This window comes from Corythoichthys intestinalis, chromosome 10, assembly GCF_030265065.1.
Source record: "Corythoichthys intestinalis isolate RoL2023-P3 chromosome 10, ASM3026506v1, whole genome shotgun sequence".
NCBI classification, from domain to species: Eukaryota; Metazoa; Chordata; class Actinopteri; order Syngnathiformes; family Syngnathidae; genus Corythoichthys; species Corythoichthys intestinalis.
This window is the reverse complement of record NC_080404.1, coordinates 21,069,111-21,092,144: the sequence shown is the minus strand read 5'-3', so window position 1 is coordinate 21,092,144 and position 23,034 is coordinate 21,069,111. Positions and strand designations below refer to the sequence as shown.

At 38.0% G+C, this 23,034-nt stretch overlaps 2 protein-coding genes across 5 annotated transcripts in view; one reads left to right on the top strand and one right to left on the bottom strand.

Annotated features, from left to right (window-relative positions):
• Nucleotides 1-2,002, top strand: part of ddx51 (DEAD (Asp-Glu-Ala-Asp) box polypeptide 51) — a 99,948-nt gene extending 97,946 nt beyond the window's left edge. For both annotated transcript variants that reach the window (XM_057847420.1, XM_057847421.1), the window contains exon 17: nt 1,977-2,002. In XM_057847420.1, coding sequence (XP_057703403.1) covers nt 1,977-1,987 — 11 coding nt within the window. In that variant the 3' untranslated portion in view covers nt 1,988-2,002. The remainder of the gene's footprint in view (nt 1-1,976) is intronic.
• The window catches only part of piezo1 (piezo type mechanosensitive ion channel component 1 (Er blood group)), a 92,408-nt gene extending 71,199 nt beyond the window's left edge, over nt 1-21,209 (bottom strand). For 2 of the 3 annotated variants that reach the window (XM_057847405.1, XM_057847406.1), the window contains exons 1-12: nt 20,812-21,209; nt 16,413-16,508; nt 12,961-13,126; nt 12,636-12,777; nt 11,177-11,384; nt 8,849-9,062; nt 7,962-8,133; nt 6,607-6,714; nt 5,573-5,642; nt 3,254-3,357; nt 1,011-1,090; nt 363-543 (exon numbers count right to left, since the gene is read on the bottom strand). In XM_057847405.1, the coding sequence (XP_057703388.1) occupies nt 363-543; nt 1,011-1,090; nt 3,254-3,357; nt 5,573-5,642; nt 6,607-6,714; nt 7,962-8,133; nt 8,849-9,062; nt 11,177-11,384; nt 12,636-12,777; nt 12,961-13,126; nt 16,413-16,508; nt 20,812-20,875 (1,605 nt within the window). In that variant the 5' untranslated portion in view covers nt 20,876-21,209. Of the gene's footprint in view, nt 1-362; nt 544-1,010; nt 1,091-3,253; nt 3,358-5,572; nt 5,643-6,233; nt 6,383-6,606; nt 6,715-7,961; nt 8,134-8,848; nt 9,063-11,176; nt 11,385-12,635; nt 12,778-12,960; nt 13,127-16,412; nt 16,509-20,811 lie in introns of those variants that run through there. The other variant, XM_057847407.1, reaches the window with a different exon arrangement.
• Nucleotides 21,210-23,034: the final 1,825 nt, after the last annotated feature.

The following is a 23,034-nucleotide window of genomic DNA, read 5'->3' as shown; positions in this document are numbered from 1 at the left end:
AGTTTCACCTTTCATCAACACTTCATCTGGTATTGCAAGAGGGCTTAGTGAGAACAGTACAAGATTTTGATGTGGTAAGACAGCTATTTATGCACCAGATTGGACACATCTACAAACCACGAGTGGTATAATTCTCTTGTAACACAAATGAAAGTTGTAAAAAAAAAACTAGCAGAAAACCACCTGTTACTCAACAATGACATTTGAATGGAAACTCCCTTATTAATATTCCATTCAGTTGTGATGAAAAACTTGAGCAGCCTCAACAGTCCTGTAATTTATGATAAATATTTCTAATTTACCCTTCATCACAGAAGAAAATCTATGAGCAAATCTTTAAATGTTTTTGTTTATTACAATACCATAGCTCCCAGTCTCAGGCAGGGGTACTGGGCTTTATCCAACCCAAGCTGTCTCAGACTCATGTTTCCTATGATGGTAGGCAGTTCAGTCACAAGCTCCATGGCCCATACATACTGCAGACAACACAGCGCCAGACCATAGATCAGGATAAACGGAGAGCACAGCATGGCTGCATGTCGTCTACAAAACAGATAAAGACAAGTCCTTAACAATCATTTTAAAAGACTGAGGGGAAATATTTCATCAATTCAAATTTAAATATTTTTTTCTATTGGTTGTTAGAATTTTCAAGAAATAGGATTTGTGAAGACATAAGTAATTGAATGGCTTTGGACATTTAAAATTATTTTTTTCATCATCCATATTGACTGACTTGTGAAAGCAAAAGACTTGGGAATATTATTAATATTATTATTATTACGTGAAGTTCAACAGTTCAACCTATTTACTTTATTTTATTTTGGAAGTCAACTGGATATTTTATTGTGCAGCCAGATAGGTTTTGACTGGTCAATTCTTTGTTAATGAAAATTGCCAAGACGGATGGATGGATGGATGGATGGATGGATGGATGGATGGATGGATGGATGGATGGATGGATGGATGTAATGCAAAAAATGTGTGTAATGTATAGCATAGTGTTTGACCTAGCGCGCAGAATCCAGAGAAGACAAGCCCACAATAGTAGCACAAATGTCAGCCAGCTGTGGTATGTGATGCTCCAAACCTGAACAGCATGGAAAAAAAAAAGATGACTTTAATATCAAAATACATGAAAGATTCAATGTTATATTTGTCATGTGCAATCATTTGACTGAGATCGACTGATCTCTGCATATCCTCTTTGACTAGTGCTTTTCTGAGAATCTAGAAAAAAACATTAAAAACAATATAATGTACATAAACGCATGACATTTAGAATCTAGGAAATAAACATATATTCTAAATGTTACCAATACGATAATTAAATGTTGTGTACATAATGTCTTGACACCCTATTCAAATGCCAGGTTTTTGGAATGAGAAAAATTAGACCATGATAAATAATTTCAAAACCTTTTTCTGTAATTATGAGAACCCACAATCTGGACAACTTAATTGAAAAGAATAAGACTGAAGCTTTTGGAGAAGTAAATATAATCGACTGAAAAAAATAATGTGGTTGAATGACTTTGCATGCTCACGTATTTGTAAGTGGGGAAGTGGCTGTGTTCTAAATTAAACTGTCACATTTAGGCTCATGTTAAACAAAAGTCACCACGCAAACACTTGCCACTGTTTGAAGCTCCTCTGCTGAACTGAACCTGCTGTTTATATATGGGCCGATGCTGGAATGCAGCAATTTGTTTGGTAACCTGTACTCTAAGTCAGCCCTAGACAATTTACAGTGGGAAAAGCAGGATTCCGTACAGCCGTGCAGCAATTGGCTTGGAGTAGGTCTTGAAGGAACCCTCTTATTCGTCCCCTCTTATATTTCACCATCTGAACTCCATGGCATTCCCCTCACCTACCGAGGGTGTAGAGAGCTTAATTTGCCCAAGCCAAGAGATTTCCTCAGCATGGAACCCAACACATTGAAAGTGTATTCTCTGGCCTTTTCAATTTTCTCTTAGGAAGTCCATAAATCCCTCAACGGTCTGCTTCGTTTTATTTTTCCAAGCCATCTTAAAAGAGGTCCTAACAACACTTGAACTGGTGTTGGACCAGCAAATAAAGATTTTAAATCAAAGACACCAGCAGTGGGGCCTGGAAGGCTTGCCATACCAAAACGTGCCTGCTCTCCTTGCTGTGAGGAAAACTTAAAGGCAACCACAAAAAACTGGTGAGGACATTTTATTACATAACTGTATCTTACATTTCTGTGTACACATGGAAAGGCAGTCTCCCAGAAAAGACTTGACTAAATCGAGATAAATCTTGACAAAATTGTCTTGATGAAGATGTGGTTTCATATTACAATCTGATTTAAGTAAACTATCTTGGCTTGATTGGTATCAGAGACACCACCTGGAGGATAACAAGGAGGCTTATCAGAAACTCCCTTGCCATAACACTGACCTGATCTGGAGGGGTGTTAACAGGAAGCTGGCCCTCACTGCATCAAGGATAAGAGAAGTTGTTGTTAGTAGGTAACATTTTTGGGTATTAGATAAAAAAAGGAGCTGTAGATTATGAATATGTATAAGGGACTAACTATCCATTCCATTGTTTTGTCATATCTCCCTATCAAAGATGCAATGAGAAATAATCCCATCACCCTGGGTCCATCTGAAGCGGTTCGGAGGCAGCGATTAAAAGGTGGGTCCAACTGGCAGCAGATGGGGATGATGGGAGAAAGAAGACCAAGTGTAGGCGTGTATGCGTTTGTTTTGTGATCTGTGTTCATTAGACAATATTTGTAAAATAATCTGAAATCTTTCGGATTTTTCAAGAACCTAGATAACAGTGTGGAAGCTAAAGAACAATGTGCACTCAATCATATCACTTTAAAAGTAGGGCCAACATTGGTCCACGGGCCCCAGTCAACACTTGGCATACACTGTGTTGGCCAGACCTGGGCCAAAAGAAACAATAACTGTCATTTCACGGTACTTAGGCCTTTCTTGGGCCAAGGGCCCAGCCAACGTTACGCAAAGAGTGATGCACAGAATTGACCTAGCCTAACAGGTCTTGACCTGGGTCTAACAATTTCTTATCCCTGGGTACCATTTTGGTTTAGGGGCTTTTATTCATTAACTGGACCTTGTGGAGGCAATATTAAACGATTCCAAAAACAAGATGAATGGCAGAAAATGTTTGGAAATTATTTATCTTGGTCTCAATGTTCATACCACAAAATCCTTGAATTTATATGGTATATAGTATGTACTTCATGCATTTATTACATTACCATCATTGCTATCAGCGCACAGACATAACTCTGCTGCATGACCATCTTTCCCAGCATTAAAAATTGCTTTTCAGTCTTTTGGCCACCAGTTTCATGAGCAAAACCTGTCGAAGAAATAGATCTGTTAGGGTGAATAATTCATACATAAAACATTACTGGAAAATCTTTAATTTTATAATGTGTTTAGTTAATTTGATCTTTGATAATTTTCTTCCAAGGTAAATCTCTGAAATGATGGGGGTGTTAAACAAAAGGAACTCTTAACACACTACTGGAGTTAAACAGGTCAAATTTTTTGAGGCATAATTCTTTTGCTAGGATGGTCCACAGCTCGGATTCCAAAATGGCACAGGCACCATTCTTTTGTTTGAGTTTGCGTTATATGGAAGTCGAATGCTTCTGGTTTACAACTTTTTGTCTGTTTGCGCCTCAAAGCGCGGTGTCTTTGAGGTGACATTCATTAACTACTGCAGTCATTTGATAGCCCGACCTCTGTGCTCTTCTGATGACAGGTATTAAAAAAAAAAAAAAAAAAAAAAAACATGAAGTTTGTCTTCCTGCCTTCTCAGTAACTCAAAAGAGGATATGTGTATCTAGGGACAAACAACTACGTACAACCTTGTGACACAGAAGGGGAATGTCCGACCATAAAACCTGCAAAGTTCAAATCTTCCTTATACTAGATGAAAGATGTTGGATATAAGCATAACTTTGTTAATACGTCACCTTCCCTATGATCCTTCAAGCTAACTGGTATTGTACAGGATGAGCAAGATGACCAGAACCTATGGGATTTTAGTATTAGTACAGCATGGGTCGCAGTTAGGTTGTAAAGTTGGCAGAAAAGGATGAGAGTTTGCAAATACTGTAACCCCCAAACACACTTCATCCTTAACAGTGAAGTGCATCTCCGAACACACCCTTTTGATAGAATGGAGAAGGTGATGAGCTAAATTTGTAAACTATTACATCTATTGTTCTTTTTAATGTATTTGAATTGTAATCCATATTAAAGCAAGAAAACTCCTCCATGCCCAAACCTAGGACCAAGTTGTGTGTACTGCTCATCGTTCAGTAAAATGTTTGTACAAACTAGAAGTAGCCCAACTGGCTCCATCTAATCTAATAAACATGATTTGTCAGGTGTTTGACAAACAATATGCCTATTCTTAAACTATAAAAAAATAAATAAATGAGGCGAAACCTAGCCTAAATCTACCACAACAAGACTCTGTGGTGTTTTAGACCGGGGCCCTGTGAGAATCATACATTTTTATTGACTGCTAATAATTATTGACTGCTAATGATAATGCTGCTAACCAAATGAATAAAAAGGATCCCGTATTTTTGTTTGTCAATATCTTTGGCATACAGGGAGTCCTCAGGTTACAATGTCCTCAACCTACGACGTTAAGACTTTACGTTGCGCCTCGCCCACCATTTAGTCCCCAGCATCAGTGTTTCTGCTTAGCTAGTGCATAGTGCCTGTCTGTGTTTGTGAGTATCTTTGCCTCCTTTTTTTCACATATTATGTCCTCAAAGAAGAAAACTGGGTCTTCTAGGTCCAGCCAAAAGAAAAGAAAAGAAAAGAAAAGATCAAGAGAAAGGAAGCGAGACACTGACAAACATCAGTGAAGATTTATGCTACGTTCAGAACGGAGTTAAACCGTTGCGTGAAAACACCTTTGTTGCACAATGCTAGCTTGTTGTCAAAAGCAATTTTGTGTTCACCAAGACCTTAAGTTGTCAAAAGTCGGTGCACATGGTTCCTCAGCAATAGCCTGACCCCCTCCCCTCCTTCTTCTTCGTCCGCTTCTCATCAGCAATGGTGGGTACAGCATCTTATTTTATTTTATTTTTTTAAATTAAAAAAAAAAAAGCATGGAACACGACTACTATACGCTGTAGCTGACGCCAACAAAGACGAAAACAAAACAGCAGTCTTCGTGCTCCCGCCAACACTTCCACACAACTCACCCTCTCCCCAGTAGCAACCTGAAGATTATAAGCAACCCGATTCATTACAGTATTTCACTTTCTTTTATATGAAATATTTTGACATAAATTTTGACTTTAACGGTTAAAATTTATGTCGATGAAGTACTCTTAGTATAAATTTTGATCATAATAATGACAACTTCTGGGTACACAGCGGTAATTGATAAACTAGCGGCATGTAAGAAAAAAACTCTTTCATAACCAAGGAAGCACTTGATTTTTCCTTGACATTTTTTTCGCATTAATTTGGACTGGCATTTAATGAATAGCCCCAACAAACACCAATGTTTAAAACCAAAAAAGTACAAAAAAAAAACATACCGAGTTGAGGTGGACCCTCTTGAACCACAGTTTCTTCCCGACAGTCTGCTCCCACACACAAGAGCATGAGCTGAAACAGAAAAACAAACAAACAAAATAGCAACACGTTACATATACGATTGCTTCCAATTTCAATGAAATTGACAATTCTCTGATCAGGTGTACTGAATCTGTACATAAATGTTCATTTTTACACAATCTACAGTACACTGTTTATTGTTTACTCAGACAGTTTTGGTTGAGGAAAACCTGGGGTGATGCTCAGAAAAAGTTAAATATAAAGAGACATTCACAGATCTGGATACAGAGAGTCCTCTGGTTACGATGTCCTCAACCTAAGATATTTCGACACTCTGACGGCTGTGTTTCTGCTTCGCTAGTTCTTAGTCCTTGTCTGTGTTTGTACCATTGTTGTTTTTGTCAACAATGACAATAATGAAAATATTTTGTCGATAAAATTTTTTTCCATGACGACGTGACGATGGCGAGCTAAAAATGAGTCTTTGGAGACAAAAGCCGATTGGGAGACAAAGATGCGTCATTGTTTCCGTTATATGTTCACAATATGTGACATTTTCTTTTTGTATGTGTGGTCAGCCTTCATTGTAGCATTGTTTGGTTGTGTCATCATTTGATGTGCTGCTCCCCCGACCCCACTCACCGATGTCCTCTCCAGGCTCCAGGCTTGCTTGTTTTGAGACACACGGTAAGATTTGCTTCACTCGCACTTGTCCACCCCTCCCTCTCTCTCTCCAGTCAGCCAAGCAGTGCGTTTAAGGACAGCATTTAAATCACTCCACACATCAACATTGCAACCTGAAGAATACATGTCACCCTTTTTATCACAGTAATTCAGCTATTTTTAATTTGAAGTATTTTGACCTAAATTTTGACTTTAACGGTGAAATCCGACTTACGCAGAAATTTAGGTACTCGTACGTAACTGGAGGACTCCCTGTAATATGGAAACCAAATTTCGTATGCTTTTGTTGTGTTTTATCCATGATGTTAACACAGTATAATCATCGCCTTACCTCTGTGTCATCTTTACAGTCACCCCTCTTTTGATTGCATGAGTTTAACTCCAACATCTCCTCCTTTGGCTCAGTTTCAATTTTGAGCAGCTGCTGATTCTCTTCATCCTACGTAAGAGGGGTAAAACACTATAATAAACCATAATGCTCTGATAAAAATGTCTCAATTACAATTTGACACATCATTTGATGTGAATCAAACACAATTCAACATATGGCATCATGGTGACTGACTGTTAGCATGTCCGCCTTGCAGTTCTGAGATTAAGGTCCGGCCTTCCTATGTGGAATTTTTATGTTCTTCCTGTGCCTGTGTTTTCCTCCAACATCAAAAAACAAGCATAGTAGCTGAATAGACAATACAAATCCTCCATTTGCGCGATTGTGAGTGTGAATGCCTGTTATTGGCTGGTAACCAGTTCAGGGGGTACTCGCCTCCTGCCGATCGTGAGCTGGGATATTCTCCAGCACCCCCGTGGCGCTGGAGAGGTTAAGTGGTATGGAAGATAAATGAGTTCAACACACAGTTATAATCGACCTTCTGAGAGCAACTCCAATTTGGCTCACGTTAAAATTCTCAAGTAACCTCAACTCTATGCCAACTATACAGCAACTTTGCAGTAAGTAATGGTCAGCAAAATCTGTTGAAAGAATACGATAAGAGTATAAAGAAAGAACGATTTTTTAAAAAATATGTAATTTTCTGGTACACTAAGTCCTGACCCATGTTCTGACCCGGGACACTTGGCTGATCGAGATTTACAGCTTGTTGACTTACTTTACATTTAAGATAATCAGAGAAAAGCTGCATCCATGATCTGCCCTTCAACCTAGTGTATTTGGTTTGATAGTAGCGCAAAACTCCATTGTCTGTGACCTTGTCATTAACTGTCAGTAATATTGAAATGACAGCCCATTTCTTCTCACACAACAGCAGGGTGGCTTTTATTTCTCTTTGGTTTTTAACAGGAGTTTACAATCATTGCATGGCATTACCACTACCACAGACGCAAATCAAACCTTGCTCAGACATTTAATGAGCTGGGAAAATTAAGGCTTTTGGGCTATGCTTGCGGTGTTATGAAATGTTAGCGAACATGTCTATTTAAGTCAGACACCGTTCCAATAGTTCTATGCTGTCTGGAGAGTATTCATATTATTCACAAAAGTCGATTTTTGTTCATTCTATTTTTGTTTTGTTTTTCCCACAACCCTGAAGGTTAAAATGATATATTCCTAAACCGTTAAAGACTAACATTACATTGCAAGCTCTAATCCATGCAAACTGTTCAAATACTTAACTACCATAATTTTCATTTCAACCAGGAGGAGAAGGTAAGGCAAGTTACAGATACCTGATTAAGTGTTCCGTGACATCCTGTCTTCAGAACCACTGCTGAGATAATGTAGAGAAGGAAGAGTATTCCTGGGTTTACATAAACTGGCCAGTCATATTCAGCATTAAGTTTGAAGTCATATGGTGAAGAGCAGTTGCCAGGCTTTAAAATGTCTTTCAGACCAAAGAGCCTAGGTGAGAATAGGCAAAGAAGAACATTAGATTAGAAAAACATTATTTCTCAACCCCAATGGCTGACCAGTTGAAAACGTGTTTTTATGTCTGAATCTATCACAAATATATTTATAGAGCCATAGGCGCTTATATTGTACGCCCATCTTAAGCATGCTGTATTGGCTCTGTACCAACTGACCAAGCCTAGTTCAGAGCTGGACATCATCCTCTGAGGCACAGCTGGAGTAGTCAACCATTAGGTCATCAGGAAGGACCGTTCTCCTGAGATCCCACCTGTGGTGCTTCATCTCACTGGATGAACTCATATTGTTTTGATATCATTGTACAGCATTATTCAATTGTTAAATGTTGCCCACTCAGCATCCATTGCAGCATGGTCACCCTGGAAGGGAGATCGCTGATCTATGGCCCTTAGGTTTCCTAGTTTCAGCTCATGGTGTCATTGGATTTATCCTTTCTCTTTGGGTGTTCAGATAAGGGACATTTTGAGCTCTTTGAGACATTTCTCGCAATTACAGGCCATACAAATAACTATGACATGACTTTGCTGGTGCCCACCCCACATTTGGCGTCACCGACGCGCACCGCATTGGTGCCTCAACGGGCTAGCCATAGTCAGCTATGATACGCGCAACACCAATACAACCATTTCTTAGATTAGTAGTGTGGGTAATGAATAAATGAATATAAAATATGTACTGTAAATCTCACCTTGCCCACAGACTGTGTGGTGGGAAAAGAACCTGGGCCAAGAGACACTGGTATAGGTAAAGACAAACAATGTGGCCAGCAGTGAAGAAGCCAACCATCACAAACAGTGTTTTGAAACCCAGGGAACTAATTGGAAGGTGACACGCCCACCATGTGCTTGCACCAATGAAAAGCAAAAAGTAGATGGCTGAGAAAGCAGAGGGCAGTATAATTCCTGAAAAGAAGAAAAAGGCTTGCCATTAAAAAACATTATAAAAACAGATACAGTTCATGCTAAACATACAAACATATCAAACACTTGGACTTGGACACGTATGTCCACCTATTTCCCTTACTTTGCAAATCATTGGTGTTTTCGTCACTGATGACAATAACAAAAATATTTCATTGACAAACAATTTTTACATGACAATGACAAGCTTAAAACATTTCTTGGGAGACAAAAACATAACAAAACTAATGCCTGTTTTCGTCTAATGGGACATATGTTCACAATGTGTGACATTTTCTTATTGTATATGTAGTCAGCCTGCATTGTAGCAGTGTTTGGTTGTGTCACTCATGTGACATGCTGCCCCCCCACTCACCGGTATAGACCCTACCCACGTGACGTCACAACTCCGGCCTCCTGACTGGTGCCGCCCAATTGTCCGTCAACACATCGTGTTTACCTGTTACGGTTACGTACATTCCTCCTATTTACGGCGTGTTTTTCTGCTCGTTAACATTAATAATCAAAATGGTGAAGGCGTATGTGGCGGTCGGTTGCAATAACAGAGAAGATAGACGGAGAGACTTGAAGTTCTACCGGATTCCGAGAGACCCGGAGAGGCGAGCGAGATGGGCTGCTGCAATTCGACGAGAAAACTGGGCTCCAAACGATTACCACAGATTATGTAGTAGTCATTTTATATCTGGTAAGATGCATTTAATATATATTTAGAGGGTTTTGGGCTGACAACCACAATTAAGATCATTGCTAGGCTAATCACCGACAACATACACGTATGTATGTAGTGAGAGTGCTATCGCTAAACCATATAAACATTAAAAGCCCTAGCTCCATTGACAAATGACATGAAATACATTAGACTTGACAGTGGATGTTAGCAAGAACAAAAGATTTTGAATTGAAAATTTCGTAACTCACCCTTCCAAGCACAAGATAGATTCCTGCCGAATTTTCATGGACGAGGACCTGTTTCACCCAACCAGCAACGACGTATTTATAAGCCTCCAAGCTCTTAAAGTTTTTCAAACTTTCGTGAGAATAGGCTGATTTTGTGTGGACAAGATAGTTGTACATATCAGGGTAGCTAGCAGATGTCAGGCAAATACGGCGGAGACAGCGGGTCGAAAAACATCGATTTAGGCATCAAATATGGATCTGGCGAATGGATAAACTGAAGCTTTTCCACATAACGCCTTTTATGCAACGCATCAAGTGAGTTTACGGCATCGGAAAGCACCGGGTCTTCCATGAAATGCATTATAAATTGCTCGATCAATTGAGACCATTGATAATACAGACACAAAATGACGGACAAGGGGGCGGAACAATACAGCGAGCACGTGATTTTGTGACATCGGTGGGTAGGGTCTATACTCCTTGAGGTCAAGGCTTGCTTGTTTTGAAACACACTGTAAGATTTGCTTTCTTATTTTGGCAAGAGAGAATATGCAATGTTGCTTTAGCCTTTAAAGGTCTGTGCTGAGTGATCATTAGACACTAAATGTAACTCATAACGTTAGCAAAGCATTAGCTTCAGCGTGGCGTGTGTAAAGTTTAAAGTCCGTTGCATCCAGGTAGGTAAAACTAATTGAAAATAATGTACTGTTTTCCTGCTGAGTATGTATTATTATTTATCAGGAGTTTTGATTCATATGTAGCAGAAAATCAGGAAAGTGAAGACTTATTTTCAAGAATGTTGAAGCCAAAATGGCCTCCAATTTTGGAACGACCCTTATAGTGGGACTGTGAAGTACAGCCAGCAGTCACCTTGTTATACTTTTAACTTGCATCTTCAACGGCCAACGGACACTATCTTTTCAAGGATTAAAATTCAGGTCTTTGCAAAAGTAATGGGTCTACCGTGCCGTGAAAAAGTTTAGATTTAACCAGGGTATTCAAATTTTTGCATGACACTATATACTTCAATCAGATACCAATGAGAGATTGCAGTGGCATGCAATTCAGGACACGCTTGGTACACCCAAACATTATTTATCTCTCCGTATACCCACATGTCAGCATTAGCTAATAAAATAATGAGGGATTCCCCCTTCTATTTTGAATGTGGGAGTGTGATGTGGATATGAAAGTCCTACCAGCCAAGGCAAGTAAGATGATGGCCAAGATTTTTCCAAGGTCCTGCAGTACTTTATGGATTACGGCCTTTAAATGCTCAGCCAGCTCCTTGGTTAAGGTTGCTGTTGCAAGCTCCTGAGTGATGCCACTTGGAAATGATCTTTGGTCATCCTCTTCTTCTGATTCTTGCTCAGTTTCATCCTCGTCATCTGTTTCTTCATCTTCCAACTATCAAAGCGGGGGAAATGAGGATTTTTTTTTTATTACATGCATTAAGTAACCATCAATCATTTTAAAATCAAATGAGCATTCTGAGAGTGCTGACCTCTGCCTAAGCAATCAAATTCAATTTGGTACCATGAGCTTTGACTTCAAAATTAAATCTCCTCTTTCATTTCATATTACAAATATTCATCCATCTTCCATGATGCTTATCATCACGAGGGTCATGGGACTATGGGCAGTAGGCAGGGTACACCCCCCTAATTGGTTGCCAGTCAAATGCAGGGCACAACAAGACAAACAACCATTCATGCACACATTCGCACCAACAGACAATTTGGAGTCTTCAGTCAGTCAACCATGCATGTTTATGGGATGTGGGAGTAAACCCCAGTACCAGGAGAAAACCCACGAAGGCACAGGGAGAACATGCAAACTTCATACAGGCCAGGACTTAACCGTTGAACTGTTTCACTACTTCACATAGAGCACTCCTGTCAACATTACTCAAAAGTGCAGATTTGTTTTTATTTGGCTCTGATATTTGATCGTTTTAATTCTATGCTACAAAATATGTTGATCCATGTATGAGTGAGCACTAAAGGGCACTCTCTTAAACATTTTTACATGGAATAATACAAAATAATAAGTATATTTTTTAAAAATTGGCAGGACATTAAGGGTTAAAAAGCATTTAGAAACCAGCAGCAACAAGTGTCTCCGATGTTGAAACCGAAACTAATGAACACCCATGGCCTCTTATACAAAGCATATTTGACTTATACACCGCGCAAAAGAGCAGCTACATAATAAGCTGACATTTCGACAAACTTGAATTTATTATTCCTTAATCTGTTCATTTTTTTTATTATTTCAAGATTCCACAATCTACAAATAATTTTATGTTTTTGTCTGTGTGATTACAGTGTTTTGAAAATATATAGGACATTATAAGCAGTTACTAGTATTCTTTTCACCGAATACTTTTTTTACTTGACCCGAGTACATTTTTTGGATGACCATATTTACTTGTACTGTACTTGAGTAATATTATTTTGAAGTAACGCTACTCTTACTTGAGTGCAATCTTTGGCTACTCTACCTACCTCTGTTCAGGACAAGAGGTACAACGATTTTATTCACTTCTCTCTTTCAACATGAAAACTGTTTTAAAACTTATATTAATTTCCCCCTATGCCTTTTATAGGTTAATCATACAGTATGTTCAATAAATCACCAAAAAAATAAACAACTTACTGTTGTAATAGCAGCTGCGGCCACTATTTCTCTGTTTGTGACCAATCTTCTGCAAAGAATGATGGTTAGTAAGGAAATCCCACATAGCACCAAGTCAGGACTAAGAAGGCGTAATACAGTCCAAGGATCCTCAAGCGGAAGCCTGAAGAATACACGTAAAGTATATTCATTTGATTATATTTTTTACTGAAAATATTTTAGTTTGAATTGCAGGATAGACAACATATATTTTTCAATATAATCATTATTTCAATTATTACTATGAATTAAGATAGTAAATATGGTTTATAATACTGTATCCAGAATCGATGTCATGGTGAAATACCTGGACAGTCCTATATGTCTGGTTATGATGTCCACATTGGAACAGTTTTCAGCAATAGCATCATTTAGAGGAGGGTAGGTATATAGTACTGTCTGGAAGCAGACATGAGCAAATACAAACAGTAGACTGGTGCAGAATATTGCTCTGATGAAATGGCCTGTATTTCCTGAAACATAAAGAGAAAATGAATGCTGACAATAACCAGAAAATTAAGTACAATATCAAATGCACTGTGATGCTGGTGCATCTTGTCATACAGTAGTGTTCAAAATGAGAGCTGTCCAATATGACGAACCAGATTATTCCATGTTTAGCAAAGTATTGCTTGCTTAAAAATGTAAACATAATGATATTTCAGCAATGAATGTCCTTGCTAATCGGCAGCCCCATGGAGAAAGGAATCAGTGGACGCACAGGACCATCATCACCTAGAGCCACATACAGTGGGGCAAATAAGTATTTAGTCAACCACTAATTGTGCAAGTTCTCCCACTTGAAAATATTAGAGATGCCTGTAATTGTCAACATGGATAAACCTCAACCATGAGAGACAGAATGTGGAAAAAAAAAAAAACAGAAAATTGTTTGATTTTTAAAGAATTTATTTGCAAATCATGGTGGGAAATAAGTATTTGGTCTATACCAAAAGTTCATCTCAATACTTTGTTATGTACCCTTTGTTGGCAATAATGGAGGCCAAACGTTTTCTATAACTCTTCACAAGCTTTTCACACACTGTTTCTGGTATTTTGGCCCATTCCTCCATGCAGATCTCCTCTAAAGCAGTGATGTTTTGGGGCTGTCGTTGGGCAACACTGACTTTCAACTCTCTCCTCACCCCATGGCGTCAAAATGATAACAAGAACGGGGAGCAAAAATCCCAGAACCACACGGGGGGACCTAGTGAATGACCTACAGAGAGCTGGGACCACAGTAACAAAGGCTACTATCAGTAACACAATGCGCCACCAGGGACTCAAATCCTGCACTGCCAGATGTGTCTCCCTGCTGAAGAAAGTACACGTCCAGGCCCGTCTGCGGTTCGCTAGAGAGCATTTGGATGATCCAGAAGAGGACTGGGAGAATGTGTTATGGTCAGATGAAACCAAAATAGAACTTTTTGGTAGAAACACAGGTTCTCTTGTTTGAAGGAAAAAGAATACTGAATTGCACCATACCCACTGTGAAGCATGGGGGTGGAAACATCATGCTTTGGGGCTGTTTTTCTGCAAAGGGACCAGGACGACTAATCTAAAGAATGGAAAAGAATGAATGGGGCCGTGTATCGAGAGATTTTGGGTGAAAATCTCCTTCCATCAGCAAGGGCATTGAAGATGAGACGTGGCTGGGTCTTTTAGCATGACAATGATCCCAAACACTCAGCCAGGGCAACAAAGGAGTGGCTTCGTAAGAAGCATTTCAAGGTCCTGGAGTGGCCTAGCCAGTCTCCAGGTCTCAACCCCATAGAAAATCTGTGGAGGGAGTTGAAAGTCTGTGTTGCCCAACGACAGCCCCAAAACATCACTGTTCTAGAGGAGCTCTGCATGGAGGAATGGGCCAAAATACCAGCAACAGTGTGTGAAAAGCTTGTGAAGAGTTACAGAAACCGTTTGGCCTCCGTTATTGCCAACAAAGGGTACATAACAAAGTATTGAGATGAACTTTTGGTCTTGACCAAATACTTATTTTCCACCATGATTTGCAAATAAATTCTTTAAAAATCAAAAAATGTGATTTTCAGTTTTTTTTTCCCACATTGTCTCTCATGGTTGAGGTTTAACCATGTTGACAATTACAGGCCTCTCTAATATTTTCAAGTGAGAGAACTTGCACAATTAGTAGTTGACTACATACTTATTTACCCCAGTGTACCAGAGAGGGCGAGGCCCTCGCCTGCATGCCAGCATTATTGTCGCATACCAACCTCCCCAAGAGCAATGTTAAAACTAACGGCCTTAAATTCATTACGTTACATAACAAAATTACTTTTTGCTGGAACTTCTAATGTAACTCGAAAGATGGTTATGTCTATTAGATGGCCCAGTCCACAGTTGATTACCAAAATAGTATTTTTTTTTAAATGTTTTTTTTTTTTTAACTGACTTTAGTTTTGTAAATTCCTTACAGTACTGTGTCGATGAAAAGCTTTGATGTTTTCACCTCAAATACAGCATCATATACAGTACAGGCCAAAAGTTTGGACATACCTCATTCAATGCAACACAAATGAAGGTTCCAACCCCATTGATAAAGCAATAAATTCCACTAATCAACCCTGAAAAGGCATACCTGTGAAGTCAAAAACTATTTTGGGTAACTCCCTCTTTAAGCTCATAAAGAGAATGCCAAGAGTGTGCAAAAAATTATTCAGAGCAAACGGTGGCTACTTTAAAGATACTAGAATATTATACATGTTTTTAGTTATTTTACCTTTTTTGCTTAGTACATACCGTAATTCCACACATGTTCATTCATAGTTTCCGTCATTACCATAATGTGGGAGTACACAAGTCCAGTTCTCGAGTGCCTCTATCCAGCTTGTTTTCCATGTCTCTCTTCTTTAACATACTTGAATCAAATAATCAGCTCATCAGCAATCTCTGCAGGAGCCTGATAACGATGCTGATTACAGAGACATGGAAAACGAGCTGGATAGGGGCTCTTGATGACCGGGCTTGGGCAACCCTGCCGTAATGAATAGCTTTTATGACAATCACCCAACTCTATTATTGTCGTAATATAAAAATAAAATCAAGCTGCCTAATCTTAAAACCATTCCATTTGTCTGCGGCCTAACAAAGACACTCAGTCAAGTGTTCGTCGCCGACTGCATGAGTGTCACTACCAAAAACTGCCGCAAATTCAGAGGGACAAAATAAACAAGTTTGCCTACACTGTATTTGATTGTTCTCACGCCTCCATATTAAGGAGCCTCTCAAAAGCGCATTAATTAGATTAGACTTGATTCTATACAAACACAAAAACAAAGGATGAACTGGATATGTTTTGCTATAGTAATATTATATTAGTATTAGTATATTTTTGTCAGAGTATTGAAAGTATTGGGCTGTAATAATAATTCCGCTATGCAGATAATTTCTTTTGTAACCAGCTTGTGAACCCATTTCAATGACGCCAGTTGCGGTCTCCATTAAATGATGTAATCGAGGAGGAATTGTCTCATTTTTATAAACATATGAACCTCCACTGTCAATATCCTCATCTCATCTATGGAATTTATGGCGGGAGGGGCTAGAATGTACGCAGAGGAGCGAAGATCTAGCAAGTTGCAATTGATGAAGCCCAAGAAGAAATGAAATTCCTTAAAGTTGAGGGCACCTTTAGTAAAGGATTGTGGTATTGATAATTGGTTATCAAAGAAGAAAAAGACTGATGTTGAATACTTGTTTAATACGTTAATTTGCAGATTCACTCAGTCTTAGCGGTCTTACCTCTGATCGTGTGTTTGTTGGGACATAAAAACCACGGCAGCAACAGGAGATAAACAAAGTATACCAAGGACAGTATGTTGAAACGAAGAAGGCAAGCTGCAAAAACACAAAAATGGAGTCACCAAACACAATATATTTCCTTACATACCACACATTTTTAAAATTTGTAAATACACATGCACTTAATTGTTTTTTTACTCTATATCAAATTATGTGAAAGCCATTTATTTTTTTGTTAGTGTAGATTGATGAGTTTCAAATTGTGAAACTCTTAGGTTGCTTTTGCAGTATGTTTTGTTTTCCAATCAATTCTTCCACAATTGGTTGAATCTGCGCAGTATGTATACCCTGAAACATTTTGAAATTCATTTGGCTACTTCTCTCTTTTAGTTACATTGTCGATAAAAACAAGCGACCCAGTGCCATTAGTGGCCATGCATGCATATGCCATCACACTGCTGCTACCATGTTTGACAGGAGATATTGTGTACTTTGGATCACGTGCTGTTCCAAATCATCAGGCACCAACAGTTTATGCAATCGGATTAGATGAAACACACACTAAACAATAACTTTGTAAATTAGGCCCAAAATAAGGGACTTGTCAAGAGCAGTCCAAATGTTTTCTACAAAGAAGGAAAAGAAGCATTTGGTGACAAGTTAGAACCATCAGATAAGCAAATACTGTGCACAATTCATTTCACTTCCATCTTCTCTCAGCAGCGACCCCCTAGTTCTCAGATGCTCCTGATATTTCTCACAATAGTGCTAAACTGTTGCCAAAGCAGATTCTAAGATGAACGTTTGACCGAACAACTGAGTTTACGCTGACAAGGAATTATTTGCTGTGCCTATAAATGCTTGGATACAACAGGGATGATTGACACCCCTGCTGGTGCAGCCAAGTCGCCAGCGGTGGGTAGTGTAGCCAAAAATTTTACTAAAGTAAGAGTAGCGTTAACTGAAAAATAATACTAAGTAGTCATCCAAATGTTTGGCACTGCTTTTGGCCAGAACTAATTTCATTTAGCTGCAAGACAGAATTGGAACTCCCTTCAAGACACATTCAGACTCACAGCTCTCCCATCACTCTATATTTTTAAACAAAAATGAAGTTATCTTCTGAATCGCTTATCCCCTCAAGGGTCGCGGGGTGCTGGAGCCTATCCCAGCTAACAACGAGGAAGAGTCAGGATACACTCAGAACTGGTTGCCTGCCAGTCGCAGTAGTTGGAAATAGTAAATTATTTTAATTCTATTTTTGTGTTACTGCAAGTTTTTGAGTATTCTTCAGTGTTTCCTTTCCTGTTTTTATTTTGTTTGTCTTTCGCTGTCTTGTTCTTCTTCCCAGGTCATCGCTGTAAATGAGAAGCTATTCTCATTTAATTTTATGAAATAAAATTTACATACAAGTGCCAGTGGCTCTCTTTGTGACGCTACATTGTTCTTACCACAGGCTGTCATATCACTTTGAGGTAAGAGACAATTACTTTTTTAAAGGAGCAATATTTAAGATATATGGTTTTGCAACCAGAATCAAAATATTGAAGCGCACAACATCCCCTTCCTTCCCCTTTGGGCTGCAAGATAAGTGCTTAGCAATCGAGAATCAGGCATTCCAAAGTTGCAAAATCAGAAACTAAAAAATACCATTTCTGGCGAAATTCAACGGGTAGCTTTGCTGTGCCGGCTGGTATACTTGTAGTACAAGTACATGCATGTACACGCACTTGTAGTACTAGTACACATACTTGGAGTACTAGTACATGCACTTGTAGTACTAGTACACACAAGTACACGAACATGTGGTTTAAGTACACTTACTTGTAATACAAGTACTTGTGGTTTAAGCACACAAAAAACAATACTTGTAGTACATGTACTCGTAATTACACGTATTTGTAATACAAGTAACTATAGTTGAGTCCAGTTAAGCCCTGGCTTGTGCTTTCAGCAGTCATGACACTTGACGGACTAGCAACAGTAACTAATGGGGGCGAAGTTTTAGCAAATCCATCCATTTGGATGTGGATTGTTGTCGCACCATCAACTGTTAAAAGGATTCAAAGAATTTCTGTTGTCACTGTACAGGGCACAGTAAAATTGTTTTTCAATGGCTCTCAGTTATGTACATCCCCTGAACAGATTTTTTTAAACTCCAGAAATTAAAAAAAATTGAAGGCAATAAAACACAAAAGTGTGCAGTGTAGTCTGAAGGCGACATGCACACCAACCCTGCCTATTTGGAGAGCGCCGACCCAATGTTTGTCATCACCGTGTTTCAGGAAGTGAACAGAGGTGGGTAGGGTAGCCAAAGATTTTACTCAAGTAAGAGTAGCATTACTTCAAAAAAATTTTACTCAAGTAAGAGTAAAAAGTAGTCATCAAAAAAATATACTCTAGTACAAGTAAAAAAGTATCCAGTGAAAACAATACTCAAGTAATGAGTAACATTGTGAATAACTGCTTATTTTTGTTAGATTTTTTTTTTTTTTAATAATGGTTGTTGTTGTTTTTCTCAGCAAAAACTTATCTGTATGAACTGTTGTTATAATGATACTGTACAGTACAATAACCAATTACATATCCACATTAAGCCAAAGAAATGCACAAAAAAACATTGAATTCCAGCAAAAGAGAGAAAAAAAGACAGAAATGAAGCATTATTCATCCAAAGAGCATGAGTGCCCTCTAGAGGAGAAAACAGTTCATAGTTTGAATAGTGAATACTGTAGTTCCTTCATAGTTACTATTATGAAATTAGAAGGATCATATCTCCAGTTTTCCATGGTCAATCGGTGCCAAATAAAAACTGGAAGAGAGGTTTAAATCCGCGCGTTCAAATCATGTTGAGGACAGCGTTTTATGTCAAATACTTCATTTTTTACGGTACTTTAAAGATACCATGTGACTGAACAGGCTGGCGTGGTCATAGAATGGCAAGCTTGCGTCTGATTGGTGAAATGCAATCATGTGATTATTGTTGCGACATCTCATTGGTGAAATTAGTAGCGCTACTCTTGGCATCGCTGGCAAAAAAAAAAAAATCTAATATGTAAAAACAAAGCGCGAAAAAAAAATCTAATATGTAGAATAAAGAGGAAAAATGTATGGACTCTTGTGTAGCCCAAAGTAGCAGAGTAAGAGAGTTTTTTCTTCACAAATCTACTCAAGTAAAAGTAAAACGTGTGGCTTTGTAAAACTACTTTTAGAAGTACAATTTTCTCAACAAGTTACTCAAGTAAATGTAACGGAGTACATGTAACGCGTTACTAACCACTTCTGGTTGTGAACTACTATCGGAAAAGATGTTGAGTGTTCTTGTCTTTTGAAACAGCATTGTAAACATGTGCTAATTCATTGTGTTGTTATGTTTAATCTAATAAAAATAAGGAAAATAAAAATAAGATGTCAAATCCGACCCAAGATAAAAAGCTTCCCTGTCATAAATTAATGACTATTCTAAGACGTGTTGATGGGTAGATATCAAACAAATAGTGAAAGTTGTGACAAACAACCCTGGTCTCCCCTTATTCAATTTGTATGGTATAGGTTGGGGATTTTATTTTTTTGTATTTGCATTTCTCTTTGTCCTGTCATGATATATTTAAAATTATGCATAATGTTGCAGTGGTTTGCAAAATTAAATGTAGTTTTTCCAGAACAAAAAAAGCTTTATTTTTGATAAACATTTAGGCCTGTTAGTAATGTACAGTATTGATGCTAATCACGGTGTTACCAAACGGCCTCGAATTTCTTGATGTGGTGTGGTGCAGAATGTCAAAGGTGTGCAGTTGGCTATTTAAAGTTGCAGAAATGAACTCTGACAAAGGGTGGGAATGACATGGTGCTCAGGAAATCCCTATGCACTAGTATTGTTATTACAATAACTGGAATGTTTACTCGTGGATACAGGAGTTAATTTGTAATTATAGTTACATTCAATAGTAATGAAAAATGTAAAAGCCATAGACTTTCTACTACTTAGGAAAAGTTTGTTCAGGGCTATACAGTACCTCTTCGGTATTGTTCATAAAATAGTTCCTGTCCATCGCAATACATCTATTTCACACTACTGCACTCGGATCCACATTCCACGACTGTTTTTTTTGTGGAATATCCGACACATGATAAATATCAGAATTGTCGAAAGTGTTTCACAAGCACAGATTATGAGTCGCATCAACGCATCTCGTTGACCACAGCCTCTGTTAATGTCAGTATCGTAAAACAGCTAAACGGTGTTTTTGTATTTTGTTTTACATTAGTTCGCCACATGTCATTACGACAGTAATGGTTCTGAATCATAAAACTATGAAAATACTCTGCGTAGAACAGTCTTAAACCAGCTTGTACTGTTATCATGAATAAAAAAAAAAGTAAAAAATCAATGGCTTACCTGTTAATAAGACGAGTGGTAGGACAAGGCAGTATATGAACGAAACAATCAATTGTAGATCCATATCTGACCAGGTCAGTATGACAGTGAGGTTTCAATTATTCTTCACATATCTGACCAAAAGTGAAGTTTTCCGAAGCCGTAACAGTGCCACGAACATACAATAGGTCTAGTTTTAAGGACTTCTTAAGGATAAGCTACTGGAAATGCTTCGTAGTCAATAGCCCGAACTCTTCCGTGTTGAGTTGAAGAAGAGAAAGTGACTGGCCAGTGGTTCTGACTGCAAGGAAAAGGTTGAATTGTATGTTTTCCGTTGGAAGGGAGCCCATGGAAAAAGTGATTCATGGGCAAGCGAGTCTCTGAAGGACGTTCATAGAGAAATACAGTAATTCATACTTTCTGGTTACCTTCCCTCTATAAAATCATCAGCAGCGAAGTCTGCAGCGAGTGCTTCGAAACAAACTTTGCTGAGTAGATCAAGTTAATTCTTTTATCCTGAAAGTTTCTTTAACTTCCGTCGTAGAACATTGTATGATTCAGGTTAAAAGCGAATTTAATCATAATAAATAAATAAATAAATATTTTCATGTAACTGTTAACCGTCTCATTCCATACACATGTTATAAATACAGTAATGTTCATTTGTTAAATTAGTAACACTATCTTACTACACAAACTCAAACATACAATGCAAAACAAACCGCACCAAAGTACAATTATATTCAGAAAACAAATTATATAAACTACATACAGTATGTATTACAGAGGTCCCTCGTTTTTCGCGGTTAATGGGGACCAGAACCCGCCGCGATAAGTGAAAACCGCGAAGTGGCGCCCCCCACCCTTTTGTGTTCAATGTATTTATTCAGAATAAGCATTGGAAAGAGATATCTCTGTAAGAAATGGGGTTTTTTTTTCACTCCCCCCCCCCCCAAAGTATAATTAAAAGAACTTTTATGTATGTATGCATTAGGGCTGTCCCAAACGACTAATTTTCTCCCGATTAGTCAGCCGACTATTTTCACGATTAGTCGACTAATCTAATAATTATTATTATATATATTTTTTTACTAATTTAGCAATGAAATTTTTGTTGACGCTTATCAATTCACAAAAAACATATTGGAACACTCAAATTATTTATTAAAGTACAAATAAACACGTAAATAACAATAATAAATCACAAATAAACAATGAGTTCAACTGCTGATAGAATTAACTAGTGTAGCATCCCGATTGAAAAGATGGTCTCTTAAACTGATGGTTTACAACTTTTATTCCATCCTTGATGTAAACACACCGTAAGAGCTACGGTGCACACAAATAAAGCAACACAATTAGAAATTAACAAAAACTTTTCACCTTTTTCCTTTTAAACCTTATTTATATATCAATGAATTGCCTATATGAATTGCCTTTACCTTAATTTATTACCTTATCATTGACAATCTCTCCCTTGAGTGCAATCACTGTATATACTGTATATATTTATGACCTTTTAACCTTATATTAATTTTCTATACCATAAAATAAACCATAACATGAAATAAACCTTTCATTTAGCATTAAGAACAATACTAATAGCACTTATAGGGCCATTGTCAATGAAACATTATTATTTAGTAAGGCGACAGCACCCTCTGGTGTACAAAAAAAAAATTTACAAACTGCGTGAAGGCGCTTGAGGTGTTTATTCACGCCAATTTCACGGCCGACGTGCAGCCAAGCTTGGCATTGAAGAGACAGGACAGAAGAGTGTACTCTCCTTTGTTTCTTTGAAATAAGGCAATGTTTTGGACACTCTGGTGCGCTTTTTTGACTTTGTGCCACTTTCCCCGCTTGCAAACAGAGCATCCGACATTCTAACTTTCCACGCATATATTTTTTTAACCCTTCATTAACCGTCGACGGGAAGTTGTGCTCGTCGACGGATTTACGTCATCGATGACGTCGACCATGTCGACTAGTCGGGACAGCTCTAGTATGCATAAATATATATATATTTATATATATATATATATATATATATATATATATATATATATATATATATATATATATATATATATATATATTAGGGCTGTCAAAATTATTGCGTTAACGGGCGGTAATTAATTTTTAAAAATTAATCACGTTAAAATATTTGACGCAATTAACGCACATGCCCCGCTCAGACAGATTTGAATGACAGCACAGTGAAATGCCCACATGTTAATTGTGTTT